Genomic DNA, 27,651 nt, shown 5'->3' with positions numbered 1-27,651 from the left:
AATTGGGAAAGATGTTGCAGGCCATTCATATGGACAACAGGATCTCAATTAATTTTTTTTATTCTTATTTTTGTAATAGCTAAAATTCACATGCCCAGTTTTGCTTCTCTGGAGGACTGAAGAACTCTGTGTTGAATAATGTAAAAATTACTACAAGGGCAAATAATTTTATTTCATAATTTAAAGTCAGTGAGCATGAGCTGCTATAGAATAACGCTGGCAAAGCAAAGAAACCAACCAACCAAATAAAACAAAAAAACCCAAAAAAGTCAAAACAAAACAGACTAACCCCTCCCCCCCAACCCAAAAAAAAAAAAAAAAAAAAAAAAAAAAAAAAGAAGAACCCTAACTCAGAACTTGCTTTTCAGAATGAAGGTAAACAAACTGGCTCATTCTGGGATGGTGAAGACAAGGTGCCTTTTCCTACAGAAGAACTAACACACGCAGGGCTGGAATCAGCCAAACCTTCCAACATGGCAGATTTCTAAGGGTGCCCCCTCGTAGTGTTGTTGCTCCAGACCAAAGAACCAAATGTTCCTCTCCAAGAACGGCTCAGGTACTGGCTAAGAAACAAATGGTTCCTTTGTCCTTCTGGTAACACATTCCCTGGTGCTCTCCCAAAATCCCCAGCATGAGTTGTATTCTTTTATGTGCTTAATATCTGGAGCTAAGCTCAAGACAACAGATTAACTATATGCATGTTCTGATGGGATTATTTCTGCCAGTGGTTAACATTTAAATTTGTTACTGAACAAGCAGCCTTGTCACATAATAAGTCGTCTGCATGAATATCTAATTTCTACATGTGCGTCCCACTTCCGCTTTTTTTGGGGGAGATTTTGTTTTTGCATCTGCACTTTCATCTGTGTATGAGCCTTAGTAAGACTCCAGCAGCAACCCACTGACGGTAGCAGAAGTATAGACAAAATGCAGAATTTTTCAAATACAAAATTTTGCCTGGATAAATGACAGGTACAGATTCAAAGGATGGAAAGCAATGTTCCTTGGCAAAGGCATTAGGACAACCAGTTACATTTTGATTTCCAATAAATTAATTTTTAAAAATAGAAGAAGCATGAGGCCTGGCATTACACTGCTATTTTAGGAATCCATTAGCAGTAGTTAATATTTACAAAAAAAAATTGAGAAAAAATAAGAGTGCAAGAGTCAGAGCTGGCCATTTTCTGGTAAGATCAATTAGTCTACTGATGCAAATGTTTAGGCCACTCAATATAAAAATCTCCATACCTCATTTTAGGAATATTGACTTCTTGTTTGCTATTCAAATAGTCTCTAGACTGACAGTCCCCAATTTTTCACTCATTTGTCCCCAAAAGAAAGAGAAGTGATATATTTTGTCCACTCATGAAGTCAACCAAGATGGTATTAAATACTATGAGCATTACATGATGAAGGGAGACATAAGGTGAACTCTTGTGTTTCCAGAGTTCAAAGCAGAGGATTTTTCAAGAGAATCCCTGTTCTATCATATTCCCTAAAAAAGCTCCATTGGGCTTATTGCTGGTTTTTGGATTACTTCACTAGAGAATACCCTGGATACACAGGCATATCCAACATAAATTAGGAAGAAATCCACTAAAACACTGCTTTGACAACGACCTCCAATCACACCTACTGAGAATCGGTACAGCTACAAGTCATTTGTAAACTAAGATTTATTTTCTTTTTACAAATATATGACAGATGTTATCTGAGAAAATAACTAAAACCTCTAACACAGTATCTCAACATGTGAACATACAAATGGCACTTTGTGTTTGTTTCTGTGCTGCATTATTGTTCTCCAAGTAAAATTTCATTTTCACCTTATTGTTAACAGAATCCCATTAAGTTATTGCTGTGTAAAAGTATAGGAACATCCCATCAGTTCTAATTACAGGCACTTTCAGTTTCTGTTTCACCTCTGAAAAAGATTTTAGCCTATCTCACTGAAGTGTATGTGTATTTTAAATGTCAGAACTGTCCTGCTACAATGCATATTCTTCACATGTTACTGCATCTAGAAGACTAAACTCCCCTGGAATCAGCAAAAAGCAGCTGCCTATTTCAGCTCTGCAACCTTTAATCAAGATGTACTGTAGTCAGGGAAATACAAGAAGAAATAAAATCATATGAGTGTTTGCCATTCCTGTATCTGCAGTTCATTGTTAAATGCCAGAAGGAAAAAAAAATCACAAAACACCAAACCTTTCATATGGTTTTCATTTTAAGTGTTTTCTTCCTTTATTCAGTCAAAGACATTGAGCATTGACTTACTTGACACTGAAGGACTCAGTATAACTTTGCTATATCACACATCATCTGCAAAACAGCAAAGAAGTGGCCACTCCATTCTGCAGAGAAAACACGCTCTGATAAAACAGAACAATTTACTTCTTGTGTTTTGTGTTCAGCTTTGCAAGGCATTATCTTAACAGGCTTCCTGACAAAAAATGAAGGTAAGGATTGTTTAAAAATGTACTTCATTTAACCTATTAAACACCCCACGTAAAACTGTGAGTTTGAAACTACTTTTCCATTATCACATCTATTACATGATATTTCAACTGTTACAAGTATAGTAAAATATTTTCAAGTTACTTTGATTTCTAAAGATGCAGTACCCTTAGTTACATTTTTATGCCAAAAACTGGTTTATTGTGGGGAATTGAAGCCTTTTCAAGGCTCCAATGGGCATGACTTCATAAGCCTACATTACACAGCAACTAATATGCTATAGGAAAACTGTGAAAATACAACCATTTCTTTGTGCACTTCTCCAGTCATGTATCACAGGCAAAGGCATAACACAATAGCATGAGCTGGTTTCTTAAGGTGGTATTTTCTGTAACAGTGTTCATTTAAAATTCTTCCTTTTCTGTTTTTTTTTTCCTAAATTTTAATTTTAAATAAACTTGTTTATTACCTGAACATGGGTAGAGACACTGCTGGGGCTTGGGAAGTGCTGGGGTTTATATGCATGAGTGTAAAGGATGAGCATGTGGGAGTAGCATGGATTTACTGAACGATCTTAAGACTCGTCTGCTGTGGAAAATGCAGTTTCATAAAATGACCTTTCCAAACCCAAATTCAAACTAAAAAGTAAGTGGGATATTATTAGTCATACTTACTCTGATTTTGAGGTACCCACCTTCAATAAAGGAGAAAGAGATTTTCTTACCTTAAACAGCATTTATTATCAGAAGATAAATTTATAAATGGCAACTAGAATACATTTTCAGTGTGGCTAATGGAAAACGAGACTGATGATCGCTGTTATTCCCATTATTAAAGGGGAGAAAGGCTGTCCAGCTATTTGTCCATGCTCTGCACTGCAAATTTAGTCAAATATCAACATCACTGATGTAATTTTCAACACTGTTAATTTTGTTACACATTATTCCAGCAAATAATCACATATACAAGTCAGTCTAAATCTATTTAATTAATTATGCAAGCATGAGAGAGAATAAGGAATACTGCATCTTCATCCCCAAGTAAAAACTGCTGTTGCAATGAGCCAATTTAACAGTGCTGAATATAAGGGGTGCTCAAAAAATAATGACTATTAAAAATTTTAAAAGTTCTGTATCAGAGCTGTTTGCTCATTACATTTTCCTAAAATGCTGGCTACTGAGATTTCCTGACAAATCCACTTAGAACTTTTGAAAACATATGAAATCTGACACTTCATGGCATAATTTCCTTGCAAGCTGTAATGGACAATGTCATGGCATGGTGGACTGAATCTCTGTCTTTCTGAAAGAATGGGACACTGCGTATTTGTGTCTCCCCACTAAGATGGACCTACTGCATCGTGTCAGGATGAGATCTGGTATTGCTGCATGCTACACATGATGTAAGCCTTCACCACAGCCAGGAAATGTCACAGACCTGTCGTGGGGTACCAGGATTTTTGAGGAAACTACCCTGGAGCAATTGCCCGCGGTCTTTGCACAAGCACAGAAATTTGGCAGGTCTGAATCACAGCCAGTGAAGGCAAGGACACACTGAGGATCTGGGGAACATCAGCTCCACATTCAAACACCCCCATCCCACCAAGTAACTTCTCTTAAAATACTTCTGAAGAGGACAAAAACCAGAAAATGACCTCATGGAGTAACTGGGATCAAAGCCTGCAGGTGCTGGTATGAATGAGAACCTCGTCAAGAACCCTACTGGGTACATGAAACCCAGTGGTGGACTACAGCTGGTTGTGCAAGTCTACAGGTAACAGCAGCATGAGAAGCCCTTGCACATGTGCTGCAAAGGTTGAGGATGTACTTCCTGCCTGTGAAAAAATGTAGCACACACTCCTTTACCTTTCGGCTTCATTCTCCTACCATTGCCACACTCCATGCCTGTGTCCCTTGGCATGAGTGCTGCTTTAACCCTCTATCCCTTTGGGGTTTTTTTGAATAAAACCAGACCCCCATTCTGTTGCAGTGGTTCCAACGCATAAAGTAACAGGCAACCAGCCGAAAAACCAGGAATTCACACAAACCAACCTCAGCCTTGGGAGACGAGCCTCTCCAGAGTCTGTCATACATATGTTCCTCCACAGGGCATTTCAAAGCTGAATGCTAAAATTTAAGGCCTCTCCATTTCTCTTGTACTTTTTCTGTCTTCATTGACTACAGGGGAAGCCTAAAGAGGAACATTGATCTCTCCCAGTTGCACCCTGCCTTTGAGAGTAACATCACATCCTCCTGTATGCTAACAGAATGCCCATTAAGAGCTTCTGCTCAAATAAACTTAATTTTCTATGAGAGAAAAAAATCACAGATCCCAAAAGGAATTCTGTATGCCATTGGTTCTTCAACATAATTACTGCTATTCAAATAATTAGTTGGTAAAATATTCTTGGTCAGGAAAAAAATTTTATCAATGGAGTTCTACCTGACCTGACTGCTTTCCCTAAATGCCAACAATGACAGATGCATTTAAGGGCATGATATGGAAGTACACAAAAAACAGACCTCAGACATAATCCATGAAGCACCTCACACACAATACTTTGACAACCGTTTTTTTACATCATCAGCAGTAATGCTGCTAGTAAAGACACAGTTCTGCTGCCCTGCAATGCCTCATGGTCTACCCAGAAGCCCTGACCTGTCCCTGACTGGGAGATGGATTCTAGAATGTTGTCAAATTTGGTGGAAGTAGCTCACTGACATGGTCAGTGGGAACTGATAGAGGCATTTTTTCCAGGATGACTGTGAATAATTTGTGTTGAGTTTCTCTGCTGACCACTCTGCAGTGGGAAGCCTGAGCTTTAACAGTAGTAAGTTCTTTCAGAAAGCTGATAAACTATCCATACTGGGGAATATTAAGGATATTTAAAACAATCAAACTCTGGGGTCGGTGACTGCTGTTATAAAGTATTATTCCAGTCATATTAATCCTCAATTAACTGTAATTGCTTTTGTATCTGTATGGGTACTCTGTGTCGTTTTTTCTTAAAGATTACCTTTATTTCAGAATCCCCCCAACATTACTAAGTTTACTTCAGGAATCTGATACTAACTGAGACAGTCAAACATTTAAAAACGAACAAGTGGCATCACAAGTTTAATCTGTGCAATTCCTGGAACCAAATATTCATAATTAAATGCATTGCAAAAGATCTTTTCGTTTACATCTTTCATCTCTAAGCTATGAAAATCTCAACACTTAAAAAATATTGCCAAGCCTCCCCTTTGTCGAATTTAGCTGAATAGGCAGATCCTTGTGAGGAAAGAAAACAGAAAAACACTATTCTGTTTGCATGAATAACTGATGACTAAGAGTTTCTCTCTTTCCTACATAATTCAATTAATACAAATTGGTTTGCAATTATAGGGCTGTATGGGAATGATCAAGAATTTTCCTTTTATTTAATCTGAAAAGACTTGGATTGAAAATCCCAGCAGAGGCAGCCACTGGTACCCATATAAAGGGCCATTTATATCATACTAGACAGCTGGCAAAATCTTGTTATTCCCTAACTCCCAGGGAGAAATCTAATGTCTTGCAGAGCACCACTGCAGAAATATTTCTCTGTCCTACCCACAGTTCATCCCCTACCTCCTCAACAATCAACTCTTTCCTTTATCTTTCCTGCTTTCCAGACACAAGTATTATGTTAAAGGAAATAAAAGTACTTAATTGTGGTACCTAGCAGGTCAGTGAAACCATCAAAAAGATTAACTTAAATGCTTAAATCTTACATGCTGCTTCTGCATACCCCCCACTTCTGTTGGTGTGGAGTAAATTATTGTCTCAAGAGCCATTTTATTCATTATTGCTTTTTCTCTGCAAGAGATGCAGCCGTTTCTTCTCTGTTTTGTTTTGATGATACATTCAATTCCATTTCATGAATGGCTATACCACTAACCTTGATACCAGCAAGTAAAAGATCTGACTATTTCCTTGTGTTCAAATAATGGTTGTGGGAAAGAGGATACCTGCATGAAAGAAAACTGCACATTGTAAATAGAGTAGTAGTTTTTAGGTGGGCTCTTTCTATACAAATCAGAAAATGGCTCTAATAAGTCCATGGTAAAATACAGATACTTAATATGGTACTCCAGCAGAGATGCTGCTGCTCTTTGCTTATTTTACAGACTTCAACAACAACAACAATGAAAGAAAAGAAGGAAAAAAAAAAAAGATAAAAGAAAAAGGTTAAATGGCTGGTGTCCTCTAGGGCATAATGACAAATTGTGGTACGATATTAAAATGCCACCACCATTATTGCAAAAGTCTGATCAAGCAACCCTCCAGCTCTGGCAGCGGGACCTCTCCAGCAGTATCTTCTTGCCTACTCACATGCAGCTTGTCTGTAGCACAGCTCCGGTGCAGTGCTGACACCGGCCAGATGGTACTGAAAACAAGGGGAAAAGATGGCATAATACAGATCTAGTGGTCTTGCTCTCATCATCATCGTCATCATCATCGTCATCATCATCATCATTGGTTCGTGGTATCTATCCTCCAATCAGCAGTGATTTTTCAGGAACAAAATGTCTGGCAGCTGAGAAAACATACAAGCTATAAACATTTTTTGTCAAAGGATGCAGCATGTAAAATAATGCCCATTCCTGTAGCATTTCGGCTGCTATTTCCCAGGTGATTGTGATGACACTTTCAGGGGGTAGCCATGCTGAGGGGCAGACAGGGTTAACTTCAGATGGCGAGGAGAAGAGTGGCACTTCTTTTCCTGCTTTTTTTTGATTTCTGTTATTATTTCTTGTTACAGACATCAGGGAAAGCCCTGTCTGTTAACACTGTAGAGGGGGATTCAGCCCTGCTGAATTCACTGCGGGTAGTTAAGAGACCCAGCTCTTAAACTCGGCTGGAACAGGTAGCGTGTCTCAAACCAGCATGTGCCTGCGGCGGTGGAGCGCCAAGTGATCCGAGCGGGAGAAGCTGCGGTCACAGTCTGCACACTTGAATGGCTTCACTCCCGTGTGCTTGCGGTAATGCCTCGTCAGTTCGTCGGATCGAGCAAACTTCCAGGTGCAGCCTTCCCAGGTACATTTGTAGGGTTTTTCTCCTGGGAGAAACAAAAGAAAGAGGGGAGGGGAAAAACAGGTTGTGACTTTCCCCTTGTTGCTATTAATCCCCACAATCCCCTCTGCACGCTTCCCATGAACATGCACTGCCTAGGGGTTGCTTTAGGCCAAATTACACAATTATGAGGTACTGGATCTGCTGAATATAAGGAAAAGGGCCTTGAGATTTATCATTCCTCTGGCATTCACATGATTAAGAAAATCAACAGGATTAAAGCAATAATATAGATCCTACCTTGCAGGAGCGATGCGAGGATTAACATCAGGACAAAGGGCTGTGTAATTATTCTCATGATTACCATATGGGTTTGCAACCCCCATCTTGTCAGGCTACACTTTCTCCCCAAATGACCAGATTACCTGATATTTCCACAATTTACCACGGGCTGACACAGACTTTCCACTATTCTACAATACTTATTAAGGTTTCTGATTATTTGTGTAAACAGCACTCCGGGACATTTCTTAGTAAGCTGGTAAAAATAAACTACAATTTCTCAATGAAATATAAAAATTCAATCTGCAAAACCTCCTCTTTACTTGCTGCACTTATTTTCAGTAAAATTAATTTTGTATAAGATGCTACTAGGAATGGTGTACAATTTTTAAATGTACTCAGCTATGGGACTTGCACAACACTGTTCATAAATACCCATTTACTTAAGAGAGCTCAGACTTGGACTAATGTAGATTTTTGGAAAATCCTACCATCTTGCTTTATATTTAAGGGTAAGAATGATGTTGTATTATGTCAGAGGGCAAGGTTAATACAGCCAAACTGGATTTTGTGCTTTCATAAAGCAAACTGTTATAAAATCCCATTTTTGCCATGCTTCTAGGCTATACTTTCTGTGACTTCTATCACCTACTCTCAGCGTCTGTAGAAATGATCTTGGCAGTTACCTTGATCCCACAGTTCAGCATAAACCAAAACTGAGGAAAGGAAACTGTGTGAGGTCCGCATTTATCTTCCTTTTGTGTGTCTAAAATTTTACTTCCCTTTCTGAAACTGGCTAATCACAACCTGGACAACAAAACAGCATCTCTGCAACAACTGTTTCCTTTGCCAGGCACAATCATTCTTCAGTTATTTATTATCTCTTATGAATCATGAGCAGCTTGCAAGAAATTACTTCAATTACACGAACCAGTGACGCAACACTTGCTTTGTCGTAGGCAGAACCTCCCTCCTTGTGTCTCTTCAAAAGTCAATAAATGCTTTGCAGAGAGCCCTCGGTTTCAGAAGAAAATTTCCAAGTAAGAGTATCATCACAAAGTTCAAACAGCCCTGAAAAATCCAGCTGAAATGGCCTCTGTAAGGAAACCGAGTGCTGTACAGACATCAGCATGACATGTCAGCGAGGTTGTCAGCAACATTGGAGCTCCTTGGGTTGGTACCTTCTGTGCACCATCTGGGCTGTGCTGCAGTTTTCATGTCAGATGGGGGTGGGAAACAGTTGCTGCGAGGAGAACCCAGCAATCAGGGCTCTGACCACAGCAGTTGCACCAGCAGCAACGCAGCCTAGATAATTTCATACTCCCCAACCAAGCACAGAGCACCAAACAGTGCTCATTGCCACCAGGTGGCCACAGCGTTGGGCACCTCGAATCCAGCAGCTGCTGTGAGCTGGACAGGCAGGCACAAGCTAGATGGCAGATGGTGGGAGGCACACTCCTGCCAATGACACGGTGCTACAAAATGTGCTCAAATTCGCCACCAAACTGTCTTACATAGATATTCTTGCCACAAATAGTTGGTGCAGAGCACTGTACAAATATAGCAGTACCCCCATCCAACTTGGCAGGTTGATTCCAACACTCTCGTCATACCATAATTATGTTTTCCAAGTGCAGCACTTGTCCTGCCCATCCCTCAACGCACTTTAAAACTCTCTTGTTCACCATATACTACCTTGGTTGGCTTAATTGATCACAGACACTTTCACACCACAGATATTTCTTAATCTCTGGATTCTTACTTAAAAGCATCTGAGATTTTAAACACCTTCAGGGATGGAGACTCAACTACTTCAGTGCACAACCAGGGTGAAGAACTTTTTTCCTAATATCCAGTCTAAACCTACCTTGGTACAACCTTGGTGTAACTAGACGCCATTTCCTTCTGTCCTATCGCTTATTACCTGGGAGAAGAGACCAACCCCCACCTTGCAACAACTTCCTTTCAGGTATTTGTAGAAAGCAAAAAGGTTCCCCCGACCCTCTCCTTCTCCAGGCTGAAGAACCCCACTTCCCTCAGCCATTTCTGGTAAGACTTGTGCTCCACACCCTTCACCAGCTCTGCTGTCCTTCTCTGGACACACTCCAGCAGCTCAATGGCCTTTTTTTAGTGAGAAGGACAAAATTCAACACAGGATTCAAGATGTGGCCTCGCCGGTGCTGAGTACAGGGGGACAATCCCTGCCCTGGTCCTGCTGGCCACACTATTGCTGATACAGGCCAGGATGTCATTGGCCTTCTTGGCCACTTGGGCACACTGATGGATCATGTTCAGCAGCTGTCAACCAGCATCCCTAGATCCTTTTCTGCTGGGCAGCTTTCCAGCCTCTCTTCCCCCAGCCTGTAGCACTGCATGGGGTTGTTGTGACTCAAGTGCAGGACTCAGCACTTGGTCTTGTTGACTTTCATACCACTTGCCTCGGCCCATGGATCCAGCCTGTCCAGATCCATTTGCAGAGCCTTCCTACCCTCCAGCAGATCAACACTCCCCAACTTGGTGTCATCTGAAAACTTACTGAGGGTGCACTTGATCCCCTTGTCCAGATCACTAATAATAATATTAAAGATAGGAAATCCTTCCCCTTGGTACACAGAATTCCAGATTTTCCTTCCCTCGGTAGAAAACAACCCAATGCAGAAATGGATGGTTTGCACAAGAAATACCAGAAACAGTTTGTTCATCCATTAAAACTTTATCACTTCAGGTAAGAAATGAAAGTCAGCTGATGGAAGGATGTGAGTGCAGCTCACTCAGCTGGAGTTCCCACGTGTTGCTTCCAGCGTCCTTCCTCGGTGAGTCCTGCCTACCCAGCCCTTTTGGAGCTATGTGAAAGAGACAGGACTGACCACATTCCTTGCAAGGTATTTACTCCACTGAAGGAGAATCACCCTTACAAGCTCAGCCTAAGAGGATCTTTTATTTTTTTCTATTAAATACACACGTTTAGTGTAAGAAGGAAAAAAACAGCCAAAGTAGCTTACTCTGAAGACATTCACTCATATGCACCTTAAAAAGGCTACTGTAAAGACAACTGTGAAAGATATGATTGTTCATTAAGGTTAATCAACATTTTACGGAAATATAATTTTTAGGTAAAGAATAGTACTACTACTTTCCTCTTGAACAGCTACATTATCTGTGCATGCTCAAGTGCTAGAAAAAAAATGTCCTTCACATACTAGCCCTTAACCTTTTATTTGGTGTCATCCAAGACATGAAGACTAACCAATGAGTTTATCAAAACCAGAAGACCCGGGAGTTCAAATGATGGAGAAAGGACCAAGCTGAGACCATTGCTACAAGCTGAGAAGCTGGTGTCAGGTATCACACACCAGCTTTGCCTGATGAGCTTGAGCACTCATGGCTGAAATCCTCAGCACAACCAACAGAGAGGAGCTGGGCCTCAGCAGGGCAAGGAGGAGGAAACAAAACTAGTCTGTTAACTGGAAGAACTTAACCACAGTGCATTTGGATCTCTATCTATCTATCTATCTACATTTCAAGACTGGATTGCAGTGGAGTTGAAGTCAAACACTCAACTATTCTGACTCAGACACTTCTGTCTCTGTGAGAGCGCTTGAGTTTAAGCGTTTAAGAAACTCTTCGGCTTAAAGTGTGGGCACATTTTGACTCCTCACACACCCAGACACTCAATTCTCGTTCAACTCTAAGGAGCAAATGCAGGCTGTGTGAGTTTTGCTTGGGGTGGTGGAAACACAGAAATGAAGAAGTCAAAACAGTAGACAGTTTTGGGAAATTGGAAGCAAGGAGAGCTGCAGAAAGAGACTAAAAACATGTGGCAATTAGGAGGAGGAGAAAAGAAAAACTGGAGAAGATAAAATCCTGTCTAGTTGAATATTCTGATTCAGTAAAGCTTTAAAAGAATCTATCTATTTAAAAATTCAGATGCCTGAAGCTGTGAACACTTGCTGACCTTCTATTTCAGCCTTTGAGAGCTCTTATGTTTTGTCCTGAAACCTGACAAAAATATCCCAAAACAGAGAAATTCCGATACTATTCTTCAGCTTTGTCCTGCAATATATGGATAGTGAACAGTATACCACAACAGCCATTTACACAGAACAAGTGGGACCCTGGAGCATGGAAAAGTATTTCTAGACAGCTCTCTGTAGAAAATGAGTATTTTCTATTATTTGGGGGTGTTAATTATGAATTTTTGAAGGAATGAGTCAATGCTCCAAATGGGAATAGTAATTTTTCAATCTTCTATTAACACAATATCCATTTCTAACAGCCCTCCAAACCCATGCCTTTTGTAGTCCAGATGCCTCAATCCAAATTAGTTTAATTACTTTTACCATATTATTTTTCCTAACCTACCACGACTCCTCTCACATACGCACTTAAGAACATGGTTACAACTGCTGCTCATTAAATCCTCCAAATCCCTTCAAATATTGAATCAATAATGCTGAATAATGATCACTGTTCAGCCATTTCAAAATTTTCCACCCTTCACACAGCCCAACATCTGTCTTCCCATATCTTTATTCAAGTACCCTGACATCTGGAAGATCATTCACCCAGGAAGGTAAATCTCTTGAACTTTTACTTTATAACCCAATGACATTCCCACATTCCTTATTAAAAAAGCTCTGTGTAGGTACCAGCACAAGACATGCCATGTAACAGATGAAGGGACCAGGGTCTGTTCTCTGCCGTGCAGAATTTCCCATGTGGGATGTTCTTCAGAAGTTATCCTCTGCCCATCAACTAGTTGGTATCACAGTATTTGATGGCAGATGTTTCAAAGACAGACACCACAAAACCACCATGTAAATAGTTATGGGTTATTCTGCCAGCAGGGAAACTGTTCTGGAACTCCAGGAAACAGAGCTGGGCTTATATTCATTCCTTAGGCAAGGAACCTTATTTACTACAACTGCAGATGCCCCATGTACTTCCTGCGCACTTGCAGTTCCTTTCATTTGTGTATTATTTAAGTTTCATTTACCCAGCAGTTTAGCAGGCTCTTGGCACCCATGAGGTAACACTGTCTACTACCAGGACAGAAAATATCCCAGTGCTCAAGCTGTAAACAGTTCTCTTCCTCTGGCAGAAATTCCCCTCTCTTTCTGGTATTACAGATGAGTGCCATGTCCCTTCTTATTTATGTCCTCTTCAGACATCCCTATCTATCCATTTTTTCTGCATACGGTATTGTCACCCTGACTCTTGAGTTATTATGTCACTTCTCTGCAGCTCCTTCCTGCAATGGTATGCAGCATTTTGAAATGCTGGTAACACTTTTATTCGAAGTAAGAGATAATGAGGAAATAAACATAACTGGCATTACAATGCTATCTGTTTCTGGGACTGTTCAGGGATAAAGGTTTAGCTATCTAGTCAGATTTTTTCTATGTTTAAGCTTTCTTCCCCCTGTGAAAGACAAAGTTAGAAAGCACATGGAAACAAAACCTGATGTATAGTTTGTGTAGTAATTCCAGAGAGGATGGGGCATGGAGATGACACCCCTCATCCCACTCACAAAATACAGTGGGTTTTAGTCAAATTGTCACAGTTTAATAGGTGGAACATGCACAGTTCTGTGCATAAAGACATCTTTATGCCCCAAGTTTCTACTGTCACTACTCCTGGAGAAGTATTCCCCACATAAAACCAGAATGAGGTCATAAGGTTTAGCCCGAAACAAATTGGAAGAAAATAGACAAGCCAGCAAGCATGCCTCTGCCTATGTCTGATATGCTACATTTTGTAGTCAAAGCGAACAGATCTGCAGTTTTGCAGGGTTGAGGACATCTCCTGGTGATTCCTGGTTTGGTTTCTGCTACCAGATGTTATGCAATAAATGTAATGTGTAGTATTTATGTCAGCTGTTTTCAGCTTCCATGTAAATACCAGAATTGTTCTAAAGCATATGGGACAGTCCTACTGCACCCATACTGACAGGCCACTAGGAGAAGAAATCATACATGGAAAACCACAAATAATGGCTAATTAGATTTTGCATTTCTACTAAAAATAAGACATTTCAGGCAGAAAAGAAATCTTTTAACAGCAAAACCACTATCTGATAATCAACACCCTCAGGCACTCCCAGAGGAAGAGGGGAGCTTAGCTTTCAGACACAGGGGAAAGGGAAAACTGACAATTCTTACATTTTACGTGATATCTTTATTAGTATAATTTTTTAATGTAAAAATAGAGCACTTATCAAGCACTTTACAACTTCAAAGTGCCTTATAAAGCTTTTTGGAAAATGTAATCCCTCATAAAAGTCTCTCTTCACAGTAGTACTGTGTAACAAGTATCAAGTCCATTCTGCAGGTAGGAAAACCAAACCAGCGAGCATCAGCCTTCCCAAAACTGCGAAGAGTGAACAGCAGAACTATGACTTACACATTAGGAACACCTTATTTTCTGTAATGAAAGTTCTAGATCTTAGCTTCAACCCTTTAAAAGTTTGAAATATTTTCAATCTTTTTGATGCAAAAATCCGATTCAATTATTTACTTTATGCAGTTATTAATTCACTCTATCCCTTTGGTGAACATAGGCAACTTGACTTTTGTGTTTCAGTATTGTCAAAATATGCAAATAAAATATCTTTCCGGGAAGAGATTAGTTTTGTATCAGTTGAGCAAGTCTGGCAAAACAATTTCTACGAGCAGAACAGGAACATACTGTGCTGCCTGGGACACGTCTTGAAGTTCAGGTTTTTTTATTTCTTGTTCTCTGACTTAGGCAAAGCACAGGGACATGGTTTCTTCATGTGGAAACTGGGAACAAAACAATTTCTTCAGTTCAAATATACAGTGACAACCTCCACTCTAGAAGAAGAGATAGAACTTCAGTACACTTCAGCAGCCCTTGAACTCATTATTTACAAACTCCACCTGTGATAATTCAGATGGGAGTCCTTTTCTAACACCAAAACACACAAATACCTTTTCATTTCACTGCACTGATGAGCTTGGGCCCTGTTTGCCATCCTGGCCCTTCTTCTCATTCCCTCTGCAAGACCAGTACCAGTTCAGCAACTCTCCTTCTTTCCTTCTACTGCTGTTGTCCCACATGCCTCTCTAGGTACACAGCTGCCCCAGTCTGACACTATTTAAATACAAATCCCAGCAAAAAGCCTTTGGGACTAAAGTCACAAAATTCAATTCTCTGTAATTTACGAAGGGAAATCTATTATATCAGTCTCTGGCCTGTTCTGTAACCACATGCACAGAAAAGAAAGAAAGAGGAGGAATCCAAGAAAATTCCACATTTTCTCTTTTTGGGGCTTCTGCAGAGACACTGTCCAACAATGGGCCCTACCAAGTACTGTGTGACATATGAATGAATTAATGCTCTGGGACAAGGATTAGTTACATACATTGCCAAGGGCACTGCTGATGCAGAATGATAAATTTTACCTCCTGTAAAAACAGAAAAAGTAAAACATTTGGAAATGTAAACATTTGTAAATGTCTTCCTGTGCACCTGAATCCAGAAGCCAGACCAAATCCCAACAGTTAATGAAAAATACCATTTTAGTAACCTTCCTGAAATTTGTTTCCTGTATGACATGGTGGATATATGTAAGTTTTTAAGTGTATGTCAAGTGTATATACATACACAATATATATATATATGTATATATATTATAGATATACCTGGGGTGGAAGATGGCATGAAGTTGTCTTCTTCACAACAGCCACAGCAAGTATATGGGACTACTGAATTTTCAGTGCTGTGGTAAAAGACTGAGGTTTTGCTTCTTAGAGCAGCCTTCACTTACTGAAGTATTTGGGAAAGGTGATGTAACAGATCCATACATCATCAGCAGCCAAATGTATGGAGGGTGGCAGCACCCGCACACTTACTCTCCTTAACTGGCACGCTGCAGGCTTGGGTTTTAGTCTGGCCTTCCTCAAATAAAGCAACTTTCCTTCACTGTGGTCTGTAACTGCAAGGGAGACACCACAGAAGCCACACTTCCCTACCCATCTGCCTTTGATACTGGTACTGTCACTCCTCCTGGATGCTCCAGGCACTGCTCCACCACGTTCATCAAAGGGAAATACTCATGTTTCTCAGTATAAAACTCAAACCTTTCTTTTGTTTTTTGAAAAAAAACCCCAAACCAAACCAAAACAACAACAACAACAACAACCTGCCAAAGAAATAAAAAAAAAAAAAAAACCAAACAAAAAACAACAAAAAGGCTCCAAGGATGAGCTGTGTCTCACTCAGTTTGCACAACTGATTATTTGTTGTTTGCACTGTGCTAGAAGTCAGGCTCAAGCAGAGAATGGGCACTGGTGTGCTGAGCTGTGTATAGAAACAGAGCATTAAAAAACCCACCTCCCATTTAAATGAGCTGGAAATGGAATTAAACTTTTCAAAAGAAGATATACCAATTTTTATCCCAATAAAAATCAGATTACATATCTGTCATACTAAAGAAAAATATTAACTGACAAAAATATGCATGACAAGAGACAAGGGGAAAGTTCATTAATGTGACCAAAATACTATTTCATATCCTATGTGGAGAAAACATGGAAGTGAAGAAAAAACCTCCTTATCCTACACAGGTGTCATCAGATCTTTTTACTTTCCCATGAAACAAGAAGTTTTTGTAGAATTTACCCGGGTTTCTAACTGCTTATTTGCAAAAAAGTGAAGACTGAAAACAGTCATTTTCAGGTTCTACCTCTTGTTTCCTTTTATGCGTGAAAAAAAGAAAGCAGAAATAAGAAAACCCAAATAAAACATTTTTAAAAAGGCTATTGTGAAGCTTACTTGCAGTTTTGAGCATGCTGCACTTTCAAAGACTGTGTTTCTGGTCAAAGGACAGGATGGGCACAAGCAACTTCAGATACACTTCTCAAAAGACATGGGGCACCACCAGTAACAAATTGCTGTTCCCTCTGCTGGGGACTGAGTGGGCTGCAAGAGTTGGAAATCCTGTCCTGTGCATTTATTCCTCCAGGTCTGGGTGCAACATCTGGGAAAGTGTTTTGGAAGTAGTGAGAGTAAAGACATCTTTCTTGCCTTCATGGCACTTCAGGGCTACACATGGTAGACCACAATCATGCCAGAGACCTCAGATGAACTGCAGTTCTTTGGAGGTAGAGCATTAAGTACTAAATGGTTGGCTTAGAGAAAATCTTATTCTGCATAATGAAATTATCATTATTCCCTCGTGCCACACACAGACAAAACACATATGCACCCCATATTTACAAAGTCAAGGGGCACTGTAGCAAATATTTTTCATAACCTTGAGACTGAAAGTAATCACAGACGCAATTAGACTTGCTTTCCCATCAAAGTGCCTTGGAATAACCACACGGGCACCCTTCCATATCGGCACAGCATCAGACCTACAATGCAGAGGAATGACTCCCCATGTGTAAGGTGAATTCAGAGCTTGCAAAATGTGCCAAAAATGAAATCATTTAACTTTCCACAGAGCAGCTATTAGAAGAGAACTGGATGTACAAGCTCCTTCTGGTATGGACACCTGCCTGTAACTAGCTGGACTCAGACAACTATCTCACTACATCCAGAGGTTCCCATTTCCACATCACCTTTCTAGGCTGTGGTGGCTTTGGTGAGCCCGCCCTTACACCCTGGTACATACTGCACCAGCAGACATCTGCTTTTAAATGTATTTCTGTCCTGAAATGTGAACAACCCCGCCACAGCAATGGGAATAGGCTCAGGTTTCATTTATTAAATTATCTGTTTATCTTCTGAAGAGAAACTGCATGAAGAAAGAGCAGAAAAGCTAGAAAGGAAAACTTCTGTGAAATATATTCGTTTTCACATTGGAAGGCTCTACTGTTTATTGAAACTGGCAGTAAATCTTAAAACACTAAAAGAAAGCATTTCTTAAAAAATAAAAGCATCACCCAATACAAATAGAACCTCCTATTTTACTTAAAGCAAAGTAATTTGCTTTGTTTATTTAAATTCCCAGTTTCTGAAACAGCATATGAACCTGCTGTCGGAGGTTTTTTCACCTGACAGATTTTCATGGTTGAGGAAGAGCTCAAGGATAGGGAGAACATAGAACATGAGAAAGGAAAGCTGGAGTTTTGAAGAGTGAGTCTGGCGAGTAGGTGACAAAGAGGTGTTACAGACCAAATATCTACACAGCTCAAGTAAAATCCAGACAGATTATTTTAAAAATGTTGCTTCTTCCCAATATTTGTCTAAAAAAGGGATTACAAACCTCTAAATATCTCTCTGGAACTTATAGTTAGCAAAAGGCATTAAACAGACCTTAAGAAAACAACAGGTAATGAATGGAGTTTTAAAACTTACAGAACAAAAATAACTTTTTTGGTGCCTCTGACTTTTTAAGTCCACTCTAAAAGCGCTCAAAGGAAAATGTGAACAAAGACTAATGACAGGGGCCCTTTCATATTAAAATAATATATGGAGCAACAGTGAGTGAGAGGAATGCAATGTTTGAAAAAGCACAGACTAAATAAAACACCCATGTACTCACTAGTCCTCTCTCTTCTAGGGTGGTGTCTCAACCCAGCTACAAAGGAACATCTTGGGGAGGGAATGCTGTCATTCTCTCAGGTACAAATCTGTACTTCTGAGATGTTTACTGTCTCCATGTAACACTGCTGAAGACCCCTTGACACTGACAAATAGGCTTCATTACGTCTGTGGCAAAGGTATTTGCTCTCATCTCTCAGGAATGATATAGGCGTTGATCAAGGACAAAGCACCAAACACTAAAAAATTCACTTGGCTTGGGGGGTATATTCAGCCTGGCTCTGTAAGAGCCTGACAGAGCAGCCCCTCTCCTGCAGCAGCAGACTGAGAAGGGTGATTCAGACCCACTGCCAACTGGGGCTCACGGATGAAGAGCAGCAGTTGCAGCCCAGTATCTGAGTCCCACAAAAGTGCTCTGGTTACAGACCTTGGCCTCCTCCACTCCTCTGAGGCAGGAGCAAAGCAATGCCTGTGGATATATGGTGCCTACACCCATGGATTAAATCCATTCCCACTTCATGCCACCTGGAAAGTCCCAGGCTTTTGCAGCTGTTGGCCCCAGAAAGCCGCACTGTCATGTTCTTTCAGCAATTTTAAACTAACAACTGAAATAAGGTTGCACAGAAATACAGAATGCTGATTACTACTACAGTAAATGAAAATCCTGTGGAGGTGAGAGTCAGGGAACAAATCCCTTGTGTTTCAGACACTGTAAAATTATGTCCCACATAACCTCAAAGCAGGCATCTTCTTTCTTTGTTGACTTCCTCAGGATGATTCACACAATGTTTTAAACTCCTTGGCCTTCTCCATATGGTAAGGGGGTAGCCATGATGAGCTAGAACTGGATTTAACCATGAGCAACTTCAGATGTTTAGATGTTCACACAGTGGATAGAACAAGTATTTACTCAGTCTGTACTGAGGACTCAGCTGTCCTACCAGAAGTGTCAGTGGCAACTTTAGTATTGTCTAAAAGGCCTGAAATAGCCACTACAGATAATAAAATAGCATTATGACTGCTTCCTTCTCCACCTTCAAAGTAAAAGCAGCAAAGTGAAGAAGGTGAGTCCCACCAGGGCTGCATGGGTGCAGACCCCTTGGAAACAGCAGTTACACTCTCCCCATTCCTGGGGCCAGCACCAGCGCCTGTGCCAAGTGCAACACAGATGAACACAAACCGGGAATGCAACTCATGGCTGCTGGTTTTCCCATTTTTAAAGATTACTCCTTTGTGGAGTCACACATTAGTAATTTTCTTTGAGTTCACTGAAGCAGAAACTAACTCAATGCAAGTCCAGTGAGCCAATTTCTCACAGTTTCTGCTTGCTGAAAGAGTTGATAAACCTGAGCTGTGAGATTGCCTGCGAGCCCCGAAGGCTCTCCATCACACCCGATAGCTCCTGATAGCTTTATCTGATGATCTGGCAAAACAGCAACACGACGCTGATACTAGAAAGAGAAATTTAATACCAGTGCTTGTGATTTATGCGATGCTCTATCTATCAGGGGTTTCACTTGCAGTTTTCCTAGCCAGAGAGACAATATGTAATTCAAGTCCGCCCCCCAGTGGACTCCATGCCCACACCAGCACACTACATTTTGAGGACACTGGTGGCAAGTATTGAGGAGCTAGATGGTCACATACTTAAAAAACCTAGGAGTTACTCCAAGAGAATTAAATTTAACTGTTACCATCTATAATATTTCTGTTTCTGTTCTTCATAAGGATGAAAAGAAGTGCACCTTCCAACCAACAAATCTGTTCATCCTGTTAAAATACCACATTGTTTTTCCTCCTGTGTCCAAACTACTGTCAATGTTTCAGTGGCTATGCAAAGAAAATGTGGGTTGGAAAAGATCTTTAAGATCATTGAGTAAATGAAAAAAAAAAAAATTCTCAAACACATACTGCTTAGGTAAACAACTGTCAGCAAGATCAGCCTGCCTAAAAAAAAAGTAAGGTACAGATTATGCAATGCTGAGTTTCTGTGATCTTTTCTCAGAAAGTTTCCTACTGAAACTTGCTCACCCTTGCGTACATAGCTGTCATACTTCATCTATACTTATCCAAAACTGCACTAATTACTGTGGGTCATATGTGAGTAATTAACTTCTGTTACCTGAAGCAAAACTAAAGGCCAAGATAAAAAATGCAAGATGAGATTAGTACATGGAGTACGCTCATGGCCAATGCTTCGTGTAAGTCTGAATATATCGACTTCTTATCAAGAACTCAGAAGTGTCCTGTAAAACACATTTAATTTTAACAGCATGACACAGATTTTCTCACTGGATCCACTGGCTAAATTCAGCACTGACCATTTGTCTAGACTACACTTCTTTCATCATACCTGCTGCAATGTCAATATAAAGCAGTTATCAGCCAACCATTTAATGAAGGGTTTTGGTTTGATGTTATTCTTCTTTTTCCCTGAAATAATAAACCAACTTCCAGCATGACTACAAAATAATTCAGGCAGCTGTCTTTTGGCGTGGGAATTCATTCAGCCAGCTCACAGCCTGGCAGGTATCCGGGCTTCCTCTGTACTCAGCAGTGAAAGAGAAGCACCTTTGCAAGCCAATCCCTGGGTATACCTGAAGAGGGAATAACATGCCCCAGAGGTGCCAATCCCTCTTCTCTGACTACCCAGAGATCCCAGACAGATAGCATAGCCTTGACATCCAGCTGCCAGGGAACCACAGCTGGGGAGATGGATCCTATGATTACAGCAGGTAGACAAGCTCCTTTCGTGCTGGTGGAGAGCTACAGATGCTTAAATTGGGATTAACTACATCCTCTCAAGCCTTCAGTGCCTACTTCTGAGCACCCTCAGTGCACAACCTGCGATTCAGTCATGTTGACTACCTAACACTGATTTGGGTGCATTACCTGCAAGCGCTGGTCTGCCCCATGAGATCACTGAAGAATTACAGATGTCTGACAAACGTAATTCTCAGTGTTTTAAAATGTCACAGCAAAAAAGAGCCTCCTCTATTTCTGGGCTAACTTGGGTGCGACATTTCTGAGGTTGTTCACATCTAGTCTGGTAACTCACACGATGATTGCTTATACTCCTGGGCTGGTCGCCAGTCTGGCAGGATAGAGAAGAATGACTTCCCTGTGGTATAAGCAGATATAAATGGTATTTTTGTAACAAACCAAACACTCTATGGTTCTTCTCTGTTGGGCTCTCTGTCTTTGAATTTGTTACAGCCATATAATGCTCAAAGGGCAATACAGGCAAGAAAAGAAACAACGCGGAAATCCGGGAAGGGAGAAGGAAAGGGACAGAGGTAGGGTTAGACTGGGATAAAAGAAGTAAAACAAGACTGACAGAAAAAGGTGAAAGGGTAAGGGTATATAAAAGATATTAGAAGGGTAGGGATGAAAAACCACATTTAAGATGGAAAAGAACAGGGAGAAAGAAAAAAGAATTAAGACATGACAAATAATGAGACAGCAGAAGGGTCATCTTAATGGGAAGGTGTGAAGAGAGCAGGAAAATTGGCTTGGGGGGAAATGCAATGAAATTTCTAGATCACCCGAACATTTCTGCTGTTTAAGGAAGGGACTCTTACCTTACAGAAATTGTTTTAGTAGGGGATATTAGGATGGAGACTTCAAAATTCCTCTCTGAACAAGGAAACAAAACAATAGTCCTACCGGCCAAAAGACATAGGGGAAGGAGTGATGGAGATGTGGCCTCAAAACAGAGAAGCCTTCACTTAATTTTAAAAATAATATCTCATACTCTTTAGAGTACATCAAATCACAGATCACAGAAAGCACCAGCAGATTCTCAGCAAAGAACAACATTGTCCGACATGCTGGGTAAACACCATCTTTCCTACAACATTGTCCGACATGCTGGGTAAACACCATCTTTCCTCCAAGGAGCTACAAGAATGCTGAAGTCCATTGAGAGCAGAGAGATCAATAAATTTAAGATAATCAGCATCAGAGTAAGGAATAGCACTGAGGCTCAGAGTGTTCTGTCCACTGCCTTTCTAGCCATCCAATCAACTCCCTTTTAAACTTGCTCTTGATAACTTCGAATTTCTGCTCCTGAGTTTATCCACAATAAAATTAGAACTATCACGCATCACTGCTTCAGCTACCCTTACAGGCCTGTCATACAGACCACTAACAGCCCATAAAGCTAGTAAAGACACAAGGTATTGGTTGAATGTTAAGTATGGTCACCCCTGAATGGGACCCAGCTCCTCTAGGCACTTCTCTTGCATCTCTGCTGTAGGGATCTAGTGCAACCAATTCTCATAGAGTGATGACTTCCCTCTCCAGTATGGGGTAGGTGCCTCTGAAAGCCTCCAGAAAGACATACTGAGGACTTGAGTTTACACTTGAATTGACTGAAGGATTTCAGGAGCTCCTGGCATCCAAAGGTTACATCTGTAAAAGCAAGTAGTTTCAAAAGAAACAGGTCTGTAGAGTGGAAAAAGTGCTGCTGGAGATTCAGGACCACACTGTATGCTCTTCTTGAGGGTTTTCTCTGGACTAGCTCCAGTTGGTCCCAAGCAATGACCACCCTTTGTTTGTTGAAGCACAGCAAGTATGCCCTTACTTTTCTGTTTCTGTATCTGAGAGGAGTCTGGTTTGTCCTGCCACCGCTCTTGTGCTGCCAAGAGGGGATGACAGGGAAGCTCCATTCAAAAGCACACTCCTGATCTGCACTAGAATGCCAGTGCACTCACAGACATCTCTGTTGTTTAGGTACAGGCCTTTGGCTCTTAGTGTAGGATGACAAGCTCATTATGCCCTAAACTGGGCAGAAAGGAACCTGCTTGTCTTAACCACAGGGCACAGGGCCAGCAAATCGTACCTGTGTGCGTTCTCCGGTGAGCCTTCAGGTGGGAACTTTTTGTGTACACTTTGTTGCATCCCTCAAAGTCACACCGATGGATGCGCCGCTTCCTGGAGTCTGGAGACTCAGACCTCCTCTGACGCCTTGTGCTCTCAATACTGAATGGTGAAATTGAACTGAAAAACAGAACAGAAGCAAAAAAATGAAGCAGGAGAGGGGTGTATATCCCAGGCCCCAAAAATCAGCTGTAACAGAAGTGACTGTGCCTGGAGTAACATAAACAATGAATTAACTATTTCCCTTTCCACATTTTGACACAAATAGTGCTTGAACTAGAGCATATTTTGCAGTATGAAATAACTGAAGTCTTGATTTAGAAGTGCTTATTGCCCAAAAAAAACACCATGATCCTTGAAATACTGCTCCAATAATGAAGCAGCCTGACTTTATCTGAGCTCTGTTTCTATTTGACATGTGTCCAGGTACAAGCTCACTGAACTGTTTTCTAAACAAGTTTATATATAGCTTCCATAACTTCTCTTTGACAAGTTTAAATAGATAAAAAGCCTGAAACCTTTTATGAAAAAGTGTTTCCAGTACCCAGATCTGAACTATGGATCCTCGCATTAGGCCAAACACCTGTTGTTTGCTTGATTACAGACTGGTAACAGATCCAGATCACCCTGCAGCAGGGATTTTTCCATTTTCTCATTTAACAATTCTCAATCTGTCACTTGCAAGCCAATGAATTTTATTTCCTTTCAGACCACTGATAAATGAATTTTATTAGAACAAGAAACAGAAACACACAAATGCTTATCAAAGATACTCCACTTACAGCAATGTCCTATGGCCTATCAGTTATCCTAATTTTAAGCAATTAAAAATACAACATTGAAGTCATGTTGCATGAGTTTCTAAGTATGATGTGTGCTGAACCTAATACTTGAAGAAAGCCTTGCTACAGCAATGCATTTGGCTTGTTCAGATAAATTATTATCAGGTTGGAAGGCAAAGATCCAAACCCTCATTGACTGTCAGTAATTATACTACCCAGCCATAAATCATTATTAACTGATCGTCTTATCAACCTCACTACGATTACACTGCACAGCAATCACGTTCACCCACAGCTACACCAGCCTGTTTAGCTAAGTACTGGAACCACTCTGGCCTTCATCAGGTTTCTGGGGCTTCCCAGGTTTATTGACATTTAAGGTAAATGGGCTACAGATTCATCAACCTGCTCTTTTAGGCTCTTAAGATCAATCTGAATGAAAAGCACGAACCTTTGGGGAAGCCACAGTACTAAGACAGGCATTTGAAAGGAGCACTGGTGTTGATGCATCTGCTGGGAAGAGCCTCCGTTAACACCGACCTGCAACCTCCTGTTAGAGGAGCTCCTGTACAGCCGTGGCTGTTATGGCATACACTGAACTCCTACAGCTTTCCAGAACTTGCTGAGGACTGTTTAAATGGGGTTTAAAGTTTGCATAAAGCATCTCACACCATTAGTATGTGATTTCACTGATGTTCTAATGCTCTGCACACAAATCTCTAAGCCTTGAATTAGTGGTAGTACAAATTACGCATTTTTATTTTTGTTTAAATATTTTCACAGTACAATCCTAATTTAAAGCACTAATGAAAAAAAAAAGTACATTCTTTCTGAACAGTACTCTTTTAACATATATTCATATTTCATCTTCAGGCAAGAGATTCTCCAGATTAATTATTTTTGCCTATAATACAATGCATGTAAACAGATGAGCAGAGAATTCCTGAAATGGAGAAGAGGACAGAGAGACGTAGTATCAACATTAAGTTAAGTGGCAAAAAGTTGTCCCCAAGAGAGTAAGAAACATTAGCACTTTAACTATATGATTCGAATACTGATATGTCTAGCTCTCACAGAAATGGCTTAGGAATTGCATTTAAGCATCTGCATCTCAGAACAAATAAAAGTCTTGGGCTAGACGATTCACTGAGAATGGTTTCACTATTCCAGTTGGGTTTTTTTTAAACATCCCATCAGCTGAAATAAAAACAAACATGTAAATCAAATGTTAATATTGAACATTTGAGCACTCTCCAGTGCTCAAAACCAGAAAATCCTGATCTTTAAAAATAAGTATTTGTGCACCATTTTTGGTGCATATAACTTATGAGCTGTCTTAAAATCCTATTTTGTAACAGAGCATTCAGATCCTGGATAGTACAGCTAATTTAAATGGGAGGAGGATAAAGGTTAAAATGCTGCTGCAATTTCCAGCCCTGAGACAAAATGAACCTTGAGAAGAGTCAGCACCTCATAAAAGCTATTTGTCACATACGAGAAAGTGATCTCACTGCTGGAAACTGCTCTGTGCTTTCCCGGATATTTATACAGAAGAGGGTGGCACAGAGCAGTGCCATGAAGGTGGCACACAATCAATGCTGCTGCTTCTTAACTGGATTGCTCCCTCTTTCTAAAAAGTGTAGGACCCTACCTATCCCACAGGAGGGAAAATAACTGAGTAAGCCACAGAAGGTGATGAGTATTGCCACCATCCCCTGAGAGCTTCACAGTCATCGCTTGCTCAGCACAGCAGGGAGAAAAGCTACTGTCAGCTAGAACCAGCAAATGTCACCTCATGCCTCTCCTTCACAGCCGTGCCGGGTAAATGACAAACTAACCAGCAGAGGAGACTCACATGGCAAGTGAGAGCATATGTCCAAGGTGGTTTTCCTCTGCCACTTCAACTCCTGTGGCTCAGGGAGACCCCCAGTGCACACATGTTCACTGGTGGAAAAGGAGACAGAATCTATCTGACACCACCAGCTTTATTTAAGCCTTGCAAAAGTTGTGTGCCTTTAAATGGGGATATCACCAAAGACCCTAAAAAAAAGGCACAAAGTGCTTTTTTGAGCTTCCCCAGGTTAGTCTCTCTCACAATAACTTCCAGATGATTTGCTGATGTTCTTTCCCTTTGCCATGCAAGCAGTAAAGGGACACCTTCTTTCTCAAGCAATTTCTACAAAATACCCTCACTGACCACACAGACAGAAGGAAAGTCTTCAAAACCACATTTCATGCCTTTTAAAGGCCACGGGGGCTCTGCCACTGTCTCTGCTCAGTACAAGGTTCCCAAAACTACTGTTTGATGGCACCATGGTGGACAAAGACTTTGAAATGGATGTGTTAGGGAATTCATAGGCGTTTATTTTTTCAACTGACTTACTTTTCCTTTTTGTTTAAAATACACTTCAAAATTCTATAAAATAAATTAAGAAAAAGCATCACAAGAAGAGACTACAATGTCCCTCCTCCCCCAACCAAAACCCAAACAAACCATATTGTAGCAGCCTCTCTCAAATTTAAGCGTCCCCCAGAGACTGCACAGACACAAGACTTGGAAACCTACCATCAGCCAAGAGCTACCAGGGTGCCCTGAGGAGGAGCTGCCAATTCTCCTGTTAATGGCCACAATCTCAGGCAGCCTTTAAGGCTCAAGGTTGGCTTTTGCAGTAGGACTGATACCATGCATAACAGCTCAACAGGATGTATTAAATTACTGCTGAAATATGAAGTCTGAAAGATAAATTAACAAAGGAGAGAGCTGTCCTGACCTGTCAGCTTGATGTTTATTTATTTGCAGCTCGTTATTTCTAAAACCAGTGTAATTTCTATGTTAGTGTAGAAATTGTTATACCTAATTGGAATTCTGGGAGACTGCTGGCTGCCTCCATGAGCAGCTGCAACACCTGTAGTCAGTACATTGCTAGGATGAAATGAGTAAAACCAATGCAAGCATTTAGGGTGATTTATAAAAATTCAGCCGTGTTACTTCCAGCTAGAAGTGAAAACATGCATCTTTGCAACTCACACATGGCCAAGTGCTTGTCTCTCTGATACAAAGAAGTCTGCAAAATCTAACACCGACTGGGGCTTCACCACTAGATGGCCATCAAGCTCTGCTGAACGTGATCAGCACTGCACGAGATGGGGATTATAACAACCCTGGCTGCACGATTATTTTCCCTGTCTACGAATACTGCCCATGACCTTCTAGGTGTTTTGCCTCTGTTCCACACAGACTGTGAACAGCCCTTGGCATAGGCAGTAACACTGTTAAAAACCGCAAGTAATGGGTATTTTTATACTGAGCAATACGCAGAGCAGAGCTGCCTGGGGAACACTGTTAAAGCCTTGAACTGTGTTCAGTCCCGTGACACATCACAAGTCCCTGCACGCTGGCTGCTCCCCACTCACAGTGTGCTCCAGTGTGCTCACCCTGCGGCAAACACACAGGGTAACCTTTGGGCACCCACGCAAGAGCTCCTGGCTGCTGCAGGCATCCCAGTGAGCTGGCCAAGGGCATGCTGACACGGCCATCAAGGAGCCGGGGACGTGAAGCGAGCCACGCTTTGCTCTTTGCTCTACAAACCCAAACAGTGTCCCAGTGTTGCATCTTCATCCTTGTGATTAACACTTTTACTCTTCCTTGGCCCCTCCACTATGAGCTCAGACTCTTCAGCTATGCATTCTGCCTGCCTCC

The 27,651-nt window shown here is 40.9% G+C and overlaps 1 protein-coding gene across 12 annotated transcripts in view; it reads right to left on the bottom strand.

The window, feature by feature from the left end:
• Positions 1–348: 348 nt before the first annotated feature.
• Positions 349–27,651, bottom strand: part of KLF12 (KLF transcription factor 12) — a 236,064-nt gene continuing 208,761 nt past the window's right edge. For 11 of the 12 annotated variants that reach the window (XM_069009020.1, XM_069009059.1, XM_069009064.1 and 8 more), the window contains 2 exons: positions 23,132–23,289; positions 349–7,540 (listed from right to left, as the gene is read on the bottom strand). In XM_069009020.1, the coding sequence (XP_068865121.1) occupies positions 7,359–7,540; positions 23,132–23,289 (340 nt within the window). In that variant the 3' untranslated portion in view covers positions 349–7,358. The remainder of the gene's footprint in view (positions 7,541–23,131; positions 23,290–27,651) is intronic. The other variant, XM_069009124.1, reaches the window with a different exon arrangement.

The sequence above is a fragment of the Aphelocoma coerulescens genome, chromosome 1 (genome assembly GCF_041296385.1).
Source record: "Aphelocoma coerulescens isolate FSJ_1873_10779 chromosome 1, UR_Acoe_1.0, whole genome shotgun sequence".
In the NCBI taxonomy this organism is placed as follows: Eukaryota; Metazoa; Chordata; class Aves; order Passeriformes; family Corvidae; genus Aphelocoma; species Aphelocoma coerulescens.
This window is presented reverse-complemented; position numbering and strand designations above follow the sequence as displayed.